Source organism: Astatotilapia calliptera, chromosome 5, assembly GCF_964374335.1.
Source record: "Astatotilapia calliptera chromosome 5, fAstCal68.1, whole genome shotgun sequence".
Classification (NCBI taxonomy): domain Eukaryota; kingdom Metazoa; phylum Chordata; class Actinopteri; order Cichliformes; family Cichlidae; genus Astatotilapia; species Astatotilapia calliptera.
The window spans coordinates 2,508,942-2,525,556 of NC_137426.1; the positions used below are offsets into that span (position 1 = coordinate 2,508,942).

At 44.5% G+C, this 16,615-nt stretch overlaps 1 protein-coding gene and 1 long non-coding RNA gene across 2 annotated transcripts; one reads left to right on the forward strand and one right to left on the reverse strand.

Annotated features, from left to right (window-relative positions):
- Positions 1 to 358: 358 nt before the first annotated feature.
- On the reverse strand, positions 359 to 5,336 carry LOC113021797 (uncharacterized). The gene is made up of 3 exons (XR_003272357.2): positions 5,143 to 5,336; positions 912 to 1,036; positions 359 to 684 (listed from the first exon to the last, which is right to left on the reverse strand). It is a non-coding gene; the product is annotated as an uncharacterized LOC113021797 (long non-coding RNA).
- A 3,214-nt stretch (positions 5,337 to 8,550) lies between these two features.
- Positions 8,551 to 13,435, forward strand: eif6 (eukaryotic translation initiation factor 6). The gene is made up of 7 exons (XM_026166539.2): positions 8,551 to 8,670; positions 8,918 to 9,067; positions 9,918 to 10,003; positions 10,149 to 10,324; positions 12,237 to 12,413; positions 12,494 to 12,678; positions 12,871 to 13,435. The coding sequence occupies exons 2-7, from the start codon at positions 8,961 to 8,963 to the stop codon at positions 12,878 to 12,880; spliced, it is 741 nt and encodes a 246-aa protein (XP_026022324.1). The 5' UTR covers positions 8,551 to 8,670; positions 8,918 to 8,960; the 3' UTR covers positions 12,881 to 13,435.
- Positions 13,436 to 16,615: the final 3,180 nt, after the last annotated feature.

The following is a 16,615-nucleotide window of genomic DNA, read 5'->3' on the forward strand; positions in this document are numbered from 1 at the left end:
TTCTTCTTCCCGTTTCATTCCTTCCTTAGGTACTCTCATTTCCTTTCCTTTCTTCCTTCCTTTCCTCTCTTTCTGTCATCCGTTTTCCCTTCCTTCCTGCCTCTTCCCTAACCCCCTTTCTTCTTTCGTTTTCTTCCTTCCTTTCCTTCCGTTGTCAGCTTTCTTCCTTTTTATGCCTCCTTCTCCTTTCCTTACTTCCTTCCCTTTCCCAATCTCCTTCTTTCCTTCCTTTCCCTCTTCCATCCTCCTTTCCTTTCCTTTCTAGTCTAATTCTTTTTGAACATCAACAGCTGAAGTGAGCAACCTTAGTTCAGCTCTCGCGTCTCTCTGACCCACAGAGCATGACGAGCAACACTTCTTTACTTTTGTTCAGTCTTTATTGGCATGACCAGAAATCCAAGCATCTCCCACACAGTCCACGACTCTTGTGACCCATCGTTTGAAATCCTTTTCCATCCCTTCCTCTTATCATTAGTCTTGTTTTCGAGTTGAAGGAAAGTGAAGTCCGGTGCATTTGTTGTTGTAGCAGCACAGACGCAGACAGATCCTCCAGTGTGCGTCTGTTTCATCACGAGCCCAACACACGGGGACCAGTTCAGTACCAGTTAGTGCACGAGATCATGAAACACATGCTGTCCACCCTCCTGTTTCCCATCCTGCACTGGGGCAGCTCTCCTGGCACCTCTGTGGAAGAGAAACACGTTTCAAAAATGTTGAAATTTGCATGACATTTCAGTGCGCGGTGACATTTTACTCCTGTAAAATGAAAATCTGAGTACGACCTCTTCTGAAAGGAAACAATCTTTTTTATAATTACAGGTCAGCAGTTACTAAAAATACACCAGATTCTTGGCGTGAACGCAGGAGAACAAACACATCGCTGTGCTTCCATCGTGGAGTCGAGCGTTTACCTTCAGGAGTCGCGTCCTCAGTTGTGTCACACTGCTCGTGTTTTTCAGTTTCCTTCTCGGCCTCCTCAGCCTTCCTCTCGTGGCTCTGATCACTTCCCATCTTTAGTCATGAAAAAGAGTCCCGCCTGAGGAAAAACACACAGGTGGAAGCTGAGGTTAAAGGACTTACAGAAGGAAAACACTAAAAAGATCTTTTGGTTTCAGTCAGAGCCGAATGAGAAGACGGAGCAGTGACTACCTGAGAAGTTTTATCATTTAATTGGGGTTAATAAATAGCAAATATGGCAGGTTGAAAGAAACCGCAGAATGAAGAGGGTGAAAAGTCAAAGGCTTGTTACCCACAAACTCTTCTTCTATCTAAACTGAAGAGGCGGTGCAATGTATGCAGTGGAGGGTGAAATGAGACGGGGAGAGGACAGAGATAGAAAGGCCTTGATAGCGAGGAAGAGAGCTACAGACGGAGAGGAAGCGGACAGCAGACATCACCGCCACTCCTGGTTATCAGCTCGGACATCCCTAATCCCGTCCAGGACACCAATCCAATCAGACAAACACAATCAGCTCGCCGGACGCAGCTCGAGGGATCATCTTACTCTGCTCAACACGATCGCCGCGAGCTGCCCAGGCTTTCCCGGCCATGTGTAATGCATGCTGGGAAATTACACATAACCAGAAGGGCTTTTCAGCATCGTGTTACCCTGACGATAAAGCACACGAGTGTGTCGGTGCTTCACGAGCTGGAACAGTAAGAAAACACCGCCATCATCAGCTAAAAGCATAAACGCTGCTAAGTTCATTAACTGTCTGAACAGAAGCTGTTTGGAGAGTCTGAATAAATCATGCAGTCTCATCCACTCAGATCTGAGAGTTCCTCTGCAGTCCTCCCCTGAAGGCCGAACCAGAGCCAGTTCTGTCTGGTAACAGGAAGCAGCATCTACACCTGCTGCTGACGTCCTGTGGAGCCACAGCAGCGCTGGGATGTTTGTGCCCTGGTTTGTGACGGTTGCTGGAAGCTGCTGGAGGATGGTGCTGTACCAATAACCTCCACCCGCTTGCTTTGGTTGGTGTCACCCAAATAAACTATGGGCAACCGCTGCAACGGCCGGCGGCTGCCAGATGTTTGCAGACCGGTCTGTGTGACCGAGTCCTACCGTTAAGAAGTGCTGATGTTAAATATGATTCAACCTTAGAGAAAAACAACTGAACTAATCGTTCAGCTTCTGATTGGTCGGCCTGCGGCTCCAGACGCTCCAGACTCAGACGCATGAGCACCAGCTCGGGGACAGCTGGGACGTTTCTGGAACAAACGAGAACAAAATGCTGCTGAATATTTTCACACTTTTCATTCAAGGCACAGAGACAAACGGAGTCTCTAACACCGCCGGCGAGCCAGTGGAAGAAACGGCGGCAGTAAAACAAGAAGATATTAACTGCCTCACAAATGTGTAATGACTGTGGCCTTCTGGCCGGACCCCGAGGCAGTAACTTGTGATAATTTTCACATAAATGTGATTATGAGCCTCTCCTTTGGCCCAGATCTAAATCTAACACCAGAGGAGGCTCATCTGCTGGATGAGCGTTAAAGTGGAGCACAAAGAAAGAAAGAGAACAGCTGGATTGTTTTAACAGTAAAAATGCTGATGGCTTCGTTTCAAACACCTTTCATCTGAACCAAGTAGATAAAAAAGAGCTTTACTGGAGATTTGTGTACTTTGGTTTGTTTTGCATATATTAAGAGTTGCTTGCTGCCATCAGGCGCCTCATAAAAGTTCAAAACGTGACTTCAGAAACCAACAGGTGACATCATGGCGGCGACCTCCATCAAAACAGCCATCGACTCCAGTTGGGCCAAGACATTCAGGCCCATTTCTTAAGTGATGGCAGCTCCAAGAAACAGATGTTTTGGGGACATGTTGTTGGTCAGTGAGGAAGCGGCTTCGAAACACAAAGTGGAAAATGCCCAACCTGAGTCTTCATATTAGGACGCCACAAACCAACAGGTGATGGTGCGGCGGCCACGTTCCATTTTTATAGAACTATACCACAAAAAAAGGATCATGATACTTGTTCCTGGATAAATAAAGATATTCATAAATCTGCTGTTTACTGGCTTTATTCACAGAGCTGACCTGACGATTCAAATAATCTGGCAACCCCCAAAGTTCTTCTCATTAATGGGTTAGAAATGAGTCATGTCAGAAAGCAGTCCCGTTAAAATGGAACAAACGAGCACCGAACAAACTCATCACAGCGACGTGTGTTTCATAGCTGAACTTCAGAGTGTCTTGATCAGCATTCAGAGCGGTCGCCTCGCTTCCCTCCTCGACTCTGTGCAGCACGGATCACAGCCGGAGAGAAAGCCGAGCTAAAAATAGCTCCCTCCTCTCAGATATTGTTTTGTTTTGACTTGTGCGCCTCCTTATCTCTGCCGCTGCCCTCTTCAGCTCACGACAAACCGATTCGGCTTTTCCACAGCCCGAGGGCTCCCATCTGAACACAAAACTACATGTGACCCACAGAAAGCAGCTGCTGGCTGCAACAGCATAACGCTGTGGCAGGTACCTCCGATCTGACAACTCCACAGAGACCAACGGTGAATGCAAAATGATTTTAAATGAGCACAAAGAGGCAAGCTGACTGAAAACAGACACAAAACATGCACAAAAATGATCACAATGAGGCACAAAATGACTAAAAACGGACAGAAACCAACATCAAAGACGACAAAGTGACATCTAGGAGACATAAAATGACAAAATGCAGAAAAACCACAAAGATTTTCTGTAAAACAACTTAAAAAAGAAAAAATGACACAAAACAGGTGCAAAAAGACCACAAAGAGACTGAAAATGACTGTGACGAAATGCAAAAAGACTCAATATTTCTACAAAACAACAAAAAATGAACAAAGTGACAACAAAGAGACCAAAGTTACACAGAAGGCCGTCTCTCTGAATGCTGCTATACTCGAACAAACCACGCTGACTTCAGTTCTCGCTTTTTTTCTGTCAGTAATGAAAGACTTTTGGCACGAATGGGGTCCACCCACTAGGAAATAATTAAGATAAATAATCTCTCAGCAGCAGATTAATTACAGCCTATCTGCATTACTGATTCGATTAAAGCCAGAGTGAGTTTGCCTCAGTTTTATTCTCTCTCTGCTCTGATGAACGGCTGTCACCGATTCAGGACTGTGTGGCGTTAGCTGACAGACGTTAGACGCTGCTTCATGCGTAATAGATCCACGACTTTAATATTTTTACTGTAAATGTGCTGAATGTTTCCAGCTTCTTTATTCGCTGATATACGATACGCAGGTTAAAATCCCACATCAGCCTTTTCTGTAAAAAACAAGACCAGAAATCTCTGATGTCTACTGGAAATACTGCAGCAAAGGTTTATGATTATAAAAGTGCTTAATGTTGTACATGATCAGATTAAATCACACATGCTGGCTTTGGCTCAGACTCGAACTGTCAGCCTGCCAGTTATCTCAAAGAAAGCAGTCTGTGGGAGGCAGAAACAAATGACTAAGAAAAAACAAAAATGATGACTCAAGAACTGAAAATGAGATGAAAAAGACTTTAAATCAGTATAAAGAGATACAAAAACAACTTAAACTGCATACAAAACAGCCAGAAAGAGCCTCAAAATGACTAAAAATTGGTAGAAATGACGTCAGGGACACAGAACAATTAAAAACTGGTGCAAAATCTGCACAAACAGACACAAACCGAGAACAAAGACACTCAAATGTCTAAAAATAGGCTTGAATGACCACAAATAGACTTAAAATACACGCAAAACAACAAAAACAGACCGATGACTGAAAAGATGCATGAAAACTAAAGGCGCGCGAACTCAAAGACCACGCCCAAGCTGCTGCAGGTTCATGTTTCCCTTCTGCAGGAACACCTGTGCAGATGTGGGCGGAGTCTAAGAGGACAACCCCGGAACCAGAAGTGTGTTTGTTTGTGTCTGTGTAGCTGTGCCTCATCAGACCTCCACGGCCTGCTCCTCATTACAAACACCAAACATGTCCTGACTGTTTAAGCATCGTGTGTCACCCATTATGAGGGGATCACGCGTGTTTCAGGCTTTCTAACTCCGTGTTGGTGACACGTGTGGGTCCGCTCCAGCCTGCAAACATGTTTACATCTGATCGCTTCGCCTGCAGAGAGCACAGGAGCTCCGACAGCCGCTCGGGGAGCACAGATTAATTTTAGCCCACCTAATCGACCCCCACGAAGCCCGCGAGACCGCTCCGTCTGTGTCGGCCGCCGGTTCCGATTAGTTTGCGATGTTTCCAGGCAGAGAATCCCGATCGACGTGTCGGCGGAGTGAAGGCTGTGGAGATCCTGATGGAGGAAGAAGGATCACTCCGCGGAAATCTCCAAGCCAACGCGGAAGTGCCGCAATCTGCAATTCCTCTTACGTCCAGCAGAGGCAGCAGCGTGGCAGCCCCATAGACTTCCACAGTAAAAGACAGAAAACGTATTGTTGTGATCAAAGATACAAACAAAGAGAAAAAAAAACAGACCAAGCTGAACACACAAAACACAAACAACAAAGTAAAGAACAAAAGGTTTCTGCAAAATGATCACAAAGAGACCAGAGTGATTGAAAATAGACAAAAATAGAATTTATGACAAGGACACGCCAACAACAACTGACATCAGACACTGAGTGATCACAGCAGTAAAACTCCAGACGAAAAATGACCACAAATAGCAAACCAGAGACCTGCAAAATGATACAAACAATGAGATGAAAACGGTGAAAAAATAGATGCAAAATAAGTGAAAATAGAAACTTAAAATATCCATAAACAGAGAAAAAGCTCTTTAAGCTCCTCTAACGTCTGCCTGGGCGTGTTTATTCAACCCTTCAGAGGTCCAAAGAGAGACTCTTCTCCAGAGATGGGCAGTAACGATGTAAGGGATTACCATTGCACAAAAGGTAATTAGATTACTGTTACTTTCCCGTAAGCACGCTGCGTTACTAAAACCGTGATTTTTTTTTGCAAGAGTGTCTGATGACAGTGACGTAAGCGAGTGGTCGTTCGTGACAACAGCTGTGTGCAGATCAACAATGGATCACATATCGATTGTGGGAGAGAGTATGAGCGTGCAGCGTTTAAAGCGTGGAAGTACTGACCTTACTTTGAGTTTGATTCCATAAAAAGTGACAAAAACATTAGTGTCCGCTGTGCGTGGGAAGAAAACTTCTTTTTACAGCGGAAAAAAAACCCCTAAACTTCCAAGCAAGCACCGAGTAGCTACGACGTAATGGGAAACTCACAGAGAAACTCGCGGATTCTTCCACTGACCGCGGCACACCTGCACCAGGGTAAACCTCCGCCTGCCCCACTCCTGCTTTACAGGTGAAAATAGAGCAACAGGACCGCTGAGTCTTTGACTTTATTTATTTTCTGCTGTGTTTTACTTGCATCTATTTGAAAGACTGAGTGTAAACACACAAAATATTTTATTTTATGAGCTGGAATGTGCAGAAAATAGGTTTAAATGTTAAACTAATTTCTTCCAGTCAGAGAATGTTGCATATAATTAAATGTTTGCTTGATGCATAAAGTTAAAAGATTAAAACTGATAAAACAAGTTTTAAAAAGAGACTTTTCCATTTGATTACATTTTGTATGATGGATTATGTAGAAAAAGTAGAATTGGGCTGAAAGATCTATCACTTTATCACCTCTTCAGGTTGTAAATCGTGTTTTTAAAAAGTAACTAAGTAACTAAGTAATTAATTACTTTTGAAAATAAGTAATCAGTAAAGTAACGGGATTACTTTTTGGGGGAAGTAATCAGTAATTAGTTACTGATTACTTTTTTCAAGTAACTTGACCAACACTGCTCTTGTCCAAAGATGAGGTGGATCGTTGGCTGTGACAGGTCCTCGGATGTTTTTATATTTCTGTGAGGAAACTTTTGGAAACACTTCACATGAAGATGGAAGTCTAAATGCACTCTGTGCCCGCATCAGGCACACTGGGCGCACCTGCGCAGGTATAAACAGACTTTAACGCTGGGGCGGAGTGATACCTCTTACTTCTCTCTGCCGCTCTTTGTTCCCTCCGCCCTGGTAACCCACCCCACACCCATCTCTACCAACCTGCTGCTGTGACGTCACGCAGGTGGTGAGCTAATGGAAGTGTCACCAAAACAAGACGTCACGCGGAGAGGCCGACGTGATAGGCTGAGAGAGCAAACCACGGCGCAGCACGAGGACGGAGGAGGAGGAGGATGGCGGTTGCTATGCAGGTTGTTGAGGAAGAAAAAACAGTTTAAAGATTTTTTTTCATGTTGCCTCCTCCTGTGCTCGTGCACGCGCTCGCAGGCACAGAGACATGGTGTAAAAACCTGCTGGAAAAATAACTAAATAACTTAGAAGGCAGAACACCTTCATTTCAGATCATCCAGAACAGCACAGATTATTAATATGAAATTAAAAAAACAAACCTGAATGTGTAATAATTTAGTGTCAGAAATGAATTCATAATTGACATGATTTTGTTTCTGTATAAAAACAGCTGCTCATCATGGGATGGGAAGAAGGGTCCACACTAAACACTGACTCTGCATACATTTCATTTAAATGACAATAAAGTTCTTTTTAAAAAAGACAATCATGATTATTCTTTTGATATCTCAGAGATGTATCAGAAACAATCTAGATTTAAAAGTGAAGCAGCAAAGTGTCTGAAACATAGAATTTGTGCCACCGACAAAACTTTAGCCCAAGACTGTTTAACCACAGAGCCTCGCTCTGCGTGAGGCACGGTGACAGTATGAGACAGTAACAGAGGTAATAATTATCATTTTAATACCACACTTATTATTTTGAATGTATCTTTCGGTGTAGTTTTGCATTTAATTTTGCAGTTTTCTGCATTTATTCCAGTTTTACATCATTAGTGTATTGTAGCTTTACACGACTAAAACTTCTCAGGACTTTAATTAATGTATTTAACGAATGATGGCATGTATGTGTATGTATATATATGTATGCGTGTATGCGGAAATATGTGTGTGTATGTATGTACGCATGCATACATGTATATATACATATGTATGTATGTGCGTGTATGTTTGCAGGTGTATGTATAACTTGTCCATATCTTTCTTGTGTAAATGTAAATTTGTCTGTGATTGTGTAAATACTTACGCTATTGTGTACTTCCCACACATAGAGAAATGCCAAACAGCCTTTCATTGTTCTTGTAACAGTGACAATGAAAGCTATTCTATTCTGTTCTATTCTAAAAGTAATGGGTAAAAGTCAAACTAGGGTCAAAGGTCAGAAACTAGCAATATTTATAAAGCAACAGATAATTTCATGCTTTGCATTGGGACCATAATAAAATGAATCGTCACTTTCAAAAACAATGAATAAAAAAAAAAATAATTTATTGTGTTTATTATTAACAAACAGCAGTTTGTGGACGTTCGGGAACGAAAAGAGACACGTCAGTGTTTTTGGACGGACTTTATGAATGAGACATAAAATAAAAAAATTAAAACGAAACAATAAAAAAATATTTGAATCCAGCTTGACAGTAAATAAAAACAAAGATATATTAAGATTTTTAAAGAGGGAACCGCTGTTTGTTTTAAAAGTGAAAAAAAAAAACACATGTGTTACGTCTTACGTCACCACGTTAACCCCGAAGCGGAAGTGAACACGTGGGGTTGAGGCACGGCACCACATCGCATGTTTGGAGGCCACGAGTCTGTTTCAGGTGATTTCTCCTCTTTTCACGTAAATTTTACCAAGTTATTGAAGAACTGACGTCACGGCGTGTGACGTTTAGGGTGTCCAGTGATTTTAAAAACGTTTTAATGAGACCGTTTCCGGTCTGAAAGCTAACCTGAGGGAAAGTAGCCGGTTAGTTAGCCAGTTAGCTGGTTGTCAGCGCTCGTAAATATCCAGGTAAACAGACAGACAGGTGTGACTTCGGGCTATAAACCGTCACTGCTGGTTTTCAGGTGTTTCACAGGTAAATCATCCACCTCTTCCTCCGTCTTCATCATGGCTGTGAGAGCCGCCTTTGAGAAAAACAACGAGATCGGCTGCTTCGCCAAACTGACCAACACGTACTGCCTGGTGGCCATCGGCGGCTCCGAGAACTTCTACAGGTGAGTTCACCTTTGAACAAGCGCCACACTTTGATAACTTTGAGGTGAAGTTGGGACCCAAAGTTACAGCCAGATGTCATCAAGGTGCGTCACATTCCTCAGCCTTTATATAACGAGGTGTGTTTCCTGCTACCGGAGTCAGTCCAGGTGATCCGGTCTCAGTCAGCTGTGTTATAATAATAAACTTAATAATCTCCATCCATCACCACTTTGGTAAACACCTAGGCGTTCCCTGGCTCCGCCCCCAGGCCTCCTCCCTGTAGAACGCCTCACCTGGCTCCTTTCAATGAGGAGGAACAGCGGCTCTACTCCGAGTCCCTGACCGTGTGACAGTGTGATTCTTTCAGTCACTACCCAGAACCTGTAGGTGAGGGTGGAGGTGTAGATCTGCCACCAATTCAACAGCTTCACTTTCACACTCAGGTCTCTGTTCACCAGAACAGACCGGTACAGCATCCACGTCGCTGCTAACGCTGCGTCAGTCCATCTGTCATCTCCCACTCCTCCCTCCTCTCACTTGTGAAGACCCTGAAATATTTAAGCTCCTCCAGTTGGGGCAGTAACTCCTTCCCGGAATGGGCACTCCGCCCTTTTCTTGCTGAGGACTGTGGCTTCAGACTTGGAGGTGCTGATTCTCATTTCTGTTGCTTCAGACTCTGCAGCTAACGCTCCAGTGTGAGCTGGAGGCCACCAACAGAGCCACAGCATCTGCAAAAAGCAGAGATGAAAGTCCAACAAAGTGGAAGCCTCGTGGCTTCTGATGGTGATCACTGATATCAGTGTTTCACTTGGTTCTTGTTGACGTATATTTTACTCGTCTGTTGGAAGTAATCTGATGTTGTGTGTTCAGTGTGTTTGAAGGGGAGCTGTCAGAAACCATCCCAGTGGTTCACGCTTCCATAGCAGGCTGTCGCATCATCGGGAGGATGTGTGTGGGTGAGTAAAGCTGGATAAATGTGTGCAGTGTATGCATCCTTCACAACACACCACTGCCTGCCTTCATCTTTAAACATGGCCGTCGCACTCCTCTGTGCTCGGACCGCTGCAGTCAGACTCACTCGACTCGTTCCCGTTTGTTCAGGAAATCGTCACGGCCTCCTGGTTCCCAACAACACGACAGACCAGGAGCTGCAGCACATCAGAAACTGCCTCCCAGACACCGTGAGGATCCAGAGAGTCGAGGAGAGGCTGTCCGCGCTTGGTAACGTCATCGCCTGCAATGACTACGTCGCGCTGGTCCATCCCGACCTTGACAGGGTGAGACAATCAAACGCGCCCCATCCCTCGGCTGTTCTGAGGGTTACATCGTTTTGTTTGGCTGGAATAATTCACGTTTTACTTAAATTAGTGAAGTAAAATATGAAACTCTTCTGTACTCGCCTGTGAAGCTTCTAACAACCTCATTCAGTTCACTCAGATATTTTTTTCAAGCTGTTTCGGTTTAATGTTTCAGGCTGTGCATTTACTCTACAGACACTGTATTCAAAATATTCTTCAGCTCATCCTCTTCCTTAAAGGTCACCACCTGCCACACTGCAGCAGGTTTAGTTCACTAAATGATTTTTCCAATTAGAATTAAAGCTTAAATAAATTCATTTAACTCTTTTTAAAATTTCACTAATTTTTCCAACTTGGAGGACAATCGTCATTTCAGTCCTGACCAAAATAGTCAAGCAGAAAAACACTTTATTGAAATTTAGCTGAGTCAGAGGTTCTTAGCTAACAGCCAGGCAGCTGGAAGTCCCGCCTCCCACAGCCCAGTCTGTGCACAAGCATCTTCCTCTGTTTCATATCGAGGATCCTCGTTTGGCTCTGAGCAGATTTCACAAGAAAGAGTCCAAAGTTTCCAAACCGGAAGGTTTCAGCTGAGGAGGGAGGCCAGGAGGAGGGGGAGGCCAGGAGGAGGGGGAGGCCAGGAGGACACCCGCCGTTTTTTATCTTTCCTCTGGGTTTGCATCATCGATTGAAGATGACAGTGTGCCGTTATCACTGTGTGCTGTTTGGTCTTTGTGTCCTGCCACACTGAGTGAAATTGAGTGGAGACTGACTCAGAGTCTGAACTCTGTCAGAGCTTCAGACACCGTCCGAAACCGTCACATTTACTGAGGTCTGCAGCAGCGGTCCCCGGGCCCCGCCCCCTCTGTGAGTCGTTTGGTGCCGACCCGCGAGAGTTGAGAGGTGTGAGATTTATGGGTTTCAGGGTTTTTATCGTTAACTCGGTTTCCCTGGGTCTTTTCCCGTGTTGTCTTATTTTGAAAGAAATATTCACATGTTACCATAGCGACCAGAGAGCATTAAGGGGCAGAGAGGAGGATGTTACCCTCAGTGTTGTTGGTGCGTTTCAGGAGGGCGCTGCTAATAAAGTTACAGTGTTTATTATTATATTTACAGAATACCACAGCTCTTGTCTCGGTCGTATCATTTTGTTTTGTTGTAATTATCCGTGACACCTTCAAGGCCGGTCCGTGAAAATATTGTCTGACATTAAACTGTCTGTGGCTCAAAGGTTGGGGACCGCTGCTGTACATCCTGTAGTTTGGTTTCTGGAGGGCGGACGTCTGCGCTGTAAATAAAGCGTGAGAGTGAGACATCTGAGGCATGTGACCTGAAACTCTGGCTCGTGCTTTCTCAGCCGGCTCAGTGCAGGAGCTGTGTCACGGTCCTCGCTGACGTCTCGCCGTATTTGTCCCCGTGCAACTTCATCCACTTCCCAAAAATGAAAATCAGTTGAGGAATCAACACTTGGACACTGGAGGTGATCCACTTCCTGTTGCAGAGGCGCAAGTACAAGGGTACATAACAGGACCTAAAAAATGTCTCAAGAGAGGCCTGATTTATCAGATAGTGTGAAACAGGTTTGCCTTGTTTTTAGCCGCCTGATGGGGTGTAATGTGCTACAGCTGCCAGAAGGTGGAGGTAATGCACCTGAAAGCTGCTTGTATGCTGCTCACACTGTGTGTTTGTACAGAGAGAGATTCAATAATGGCGCACTGAGGTCATTGAAAAAACCAAAGAGGACGACAGCCAGCGTTTTATGTCAAACATTAAATTAAAGCTTGAGAGCGAACAGCGCCGTGTTTGTGTGTGGTGGAAGTGAATACAACAATCTGTGGCTGTGAGAGCAGTATGGTTTTCCCCGGGTTCATGCTGACACTCACTCTGTTCCCAGGAGACAGAGGAGATCCTGGCGGACACGCTGAAGGTGGAGGTTTTCCGTCAGACGATAGCGGAGCAGGTCCTCGTCGGCTCGTACTGCGCGTTCAGCAACCAGGGAGGCCTCGTCCACCCGAAGACGTCGATAGAAGATCAGGACGAGCTGTCGTCGCTGCTGCAGGTGCCCCTGGTGGTGAGTGCAGCCCGCACGCCGTCACGTGAACTCGACGGTACGAGACGCATTGTAATTTTTGTCACCGGCTTCCTGTTCAGGCGGGCACGGTGAACCGGGGCAGCGAGGTCATCGCGGCGGGGATGGTGGTCAACGACTGGAGCGCGTTCTGCGGCCTGGACACAACCAGCACGGAGCTGTCGGTCATCGAGAGCGTGTTCAGACTCGGTGACACGGCGCAGCCCTCCGCCATCGCCACCAGCATGAGGGACTCGCTGATCGACAGGTAACGCACAAACACACCTGTACTCACACGACAGCGAGGGCTGGTCCTGCGCGCTTGAAGCAGGATCACTGCCTGCAGCTGTTCCTGCCTCTGAGGGACAGTAACTCTGATTCTGGAGCTCGCAGGTGGAAATGAGGTGACGTGTAAACCTTGTAGTCTGACCTTCCTCCTCTCTGCTCTGTTTCCCATCAGCATGGCGTAGACCCGCCTCCCGTTTGCCATTGAGGAGCTCTGCTGCCTGAAGCTCTGCCGCCGGACTTCATTTCTGCACCTCAAACTTCTCCTTCCACACAACACGACTCCCTTTAACTCCAACAGCCTCCTTCTGTTTCTCCTTTCGTACTTCCAACACCTTTTCCCGGGTAGAGTAAAACATCCTGGCAGCTGAAACGGTTTCACAGGACCGGGGACGGGCAGAGAGGGAAATGATGCAGAAATAATAACCCTGTGGTTACACAGTGACGATGTGCACCTGTGCTGGATGTGATTATTGACCCTGATGCTTCAGGTACAGAACGGCTCGATTAGTCTCTTAAAGTCAGTCAGAACACATTTGTATGACGTGTTTCTGTGCACTTACTCTGAAATGATTTCTGGCGGTAACGATGAGAGCGCAGTGTAATTAGCAAACACAGGAAACGCTCCTGCAGAGATGGATGTTCTTCCTCAGACTGTGTGACGAGACAAACTAGACACGGAGGAAGTTTCTTAATGTCTTGTGTGTCTTGTATAAAAAATAAAGCCCATCATCTTTTTATCTGTTTGCTGCTTTTTCTGTTTCTCCTTTCAAAAACTCACAGTGAGGATTAATAATAATAATAATAATAATAATTGACCTCACAGCTGCAAAACCTCCATAAGAGGTTTGTAGGAAGCCGGAGATGATGTGCAGCTCCTGGAGTGCATGGAAGTGAAGATTGTTTTAGAGGGCAAAGGTCCAAGAAGTCGAAGCTTTTCCCTCTAAAACGAATCTGATGACCCTCAGGAGGGACTCCACCCTCAGTTTGGACAAAATTGTCTAACAGGAAATGAGGGCGAGCTTTTATTTCTGCACAATGATTGCTTCTGTTTTTTAATACTTGGACTCACTACAACACACGAAGGTTTCTCAACAATGTTTGCAGATTTTTTTTCTTTCCTTCTCTAAAGTTTTCAGGAGTTTCGGTGAATTCTGACCTGAGGTGTTTACACCTGCAGCAGCAGACTGTCCAGCCTGAACCCTCAGAGCAGCTCGTTGTTCTATGATACGTTTCTGTTTTGTAGAGGTTCACACATTCACCTGATTCAATCCCAGGAGGAGCATCTGGTGTAAAAATCTGCTGCATCAAACATGGAGCCCCCTGCTGTGGTGACCCTTTCTAATAAAGCCATGCACAGCGTTCCCTTTATAATATGAAAACTGTGAGTGGGAGGACCTCGAAGTGCAGACAGGTTAGTTTTTCCCAGCTTTTTTGAGCCTCTGGGAATGTTCACAGTATGAGGCCAAATTCTGACTCGGGTGGGAACTTCCCTCTGTACAGAGCCCCCCCTGCAGGCTTAATGGTGACATCTTGAGCAGTTTATTATCATTATCAGTAGTTTGCTGTTACTTAGAGATGATGTGTTTTTCCCACTCGTCTCTTTAGTTGTTGTGCAGATGGTTTCATGAGGTTTGTACCTGCAGCTCATCTGTGAGAGGATGAATATTACAAACACTTTTTCAGCCAAACAAAATGTTTCGGACGATTCTGTTGCATCACTCCTAAAGGTGTCAGGTTTCTTGAAGTTCATCTGACGATGTCAGTGTTTCACCGAAGCTGCTCTGAAGTCAAACGTAAGTGGTCCTAATGAGCACCATGACATCACAGCTGTGTCGATGGAAGATGTAAATAGGGCTGGGCTATATCATACCGTTCACGGTAATACCGGTGTAATTTTGGGCAACGATAGGAAAATGAAATATCGCGATAGAATATGGGTAAAAAGCGCATGCGCAGTGCCTTTGTTTACATACGCACATTGCGGCGACGCAGAATGAGAAGAGCGAAAGCGGATCATAAAATGAAACGTTTTTTATTTTATTTTTTTATTAGTAATATAAACATACAAACAAAATGCACCATATATTACAGATTCAGAGAACAGATATTTCTTACATATTAGCAACTTTCATACATAGTGAAAATAAAATATAAAGATGGGGTCACATAATTTAACAGGTTATTAACTCACTAAATCAAAATCTCCCATAAAGGAAACAAAAAAAGCAGCCTTTTTCTTTTTAACTAAAGTCAAAGATTTAACCAACAAGTTTAAGTCGTTTTTCCAGTAAGCTTCGTAAAATGAAACGGATGAACCAAAACTGGTTTGTAAAAATGATGCAGCTTCAGTGGTGTGGAACTGGTTTGGCTTTCGTCCGTCAGATACACAACAAAGCACTATTTTTGGTAGCGCATGCTAGCGGGCCGGTATTACCGTATTGTTTGGAAAATACGGCGCACTTAAAATCAATCCTTTGATTTTTCTGAAAGTCGACAGAGCCCCTTATAATCCCGTGTGCCTTATGTATGAACTCTGGTTGTGTTTACTGACCTGGAAACGATTTTATGTGCACGGCGTTCGAAAATCTGTCAAATGTTTCAGTACGACTTTGCTGAGCTACGAAGCCGCACCGCTTGATGGATTGTCGGAGCATTACGGCTATCGTAGGCGGAGTGATACGTACCGTATTGTGTGTGTGTGTATAACCTCTTTTTAAGTTTTGTGCATATTATACATGGTTATGCTGAGGACATGTCGGCCAGTTTCCACTGAAATGCCTTTTGGTTAAACTGTCAGCGAGAAATTTGCACTGTTACATTTTTATATAACTTTAATGCACATAAAAAACAGCTGCTTGTTTAAGTGAAAATACATTGATGGGTTTTTTTTGCACTAATAAAGTTGTGGAGTTGTAAAGTATTTTGTCTGGTGTCAATTATATTGTCAGTTATATCGTTATCGCAAATTTTTAAATGTATATCGTGATAAATATTTTTGGTCATATCGCCCTGCTCTAGATGTAAACATCGCTTTAAAGGAGGCTCTGAAGTGAGGAGGGCACCACAGCGACTCATCTGCCTCCACCTCCTCCTGTCTCAGCTCATTCATCGCACTGACCCTCTGCATGTCCTCCTTCACTACATCCACGAACCTCCTCTGAACAGCTCCACCCTCTCCAAACCATCACAGCAGGTCTCAACACCATCTTCTAAACCTTCCTTTTCACTCTTGTTCCTCTCCTTCTGTCACAAATAACCCCTGATACTTTTGTGGACTTTTCTTTGGCTTTTAGAAATCTGGTACAAAGCAAAGACAGCACATCTCTCCTGTCTGAGCTCAGCTGCTTTGACTGACTGTAAAATAGACAATATGTGTTTTAAAGCCTCAGTTCCATTATATACCACAGGGTCGCTCTGCTGTTGTCCCCAGACTCTGGAATGGTCCAACAATTAAGTCAAAGCAGGTGGAAACAGGTGTTGAGGAACTTAAAATGACAGAAGTGAAACATGGTTTTTGTCCTTTGTGGATGTTTTCTTGAGGATGGGTGGGAGTCAGACGTGTCAGGATTACTTGACTATTAAGGGTAACTTTCCACAGCTGTGACAGGTTTAATTATAAACGGTGCTTCTGTGTAAATAGTCAGTGGCTGCTGAGCCAGGAGACAAGAACAGAGCTTCACGAGATGAAGTGAACTGTAAAAATCAGACAAAGGATGTAAAAAGTAGAGTTCAGTGTCTGACGAAGGAGTGGAGGATGAGTAGTCCTGCTGATTCCAAACCAGAGTCAGAGTAAACACAGTCAGACGACAGAGTACTGATGTTTCTGCCAGAAAGCAAAGAAAACTTCTCAGGCTACTTCAGGTGAAACACAGACTTCACAGCACGAAAGCAGCGAGATGGTTTCAACCCCCGCACAA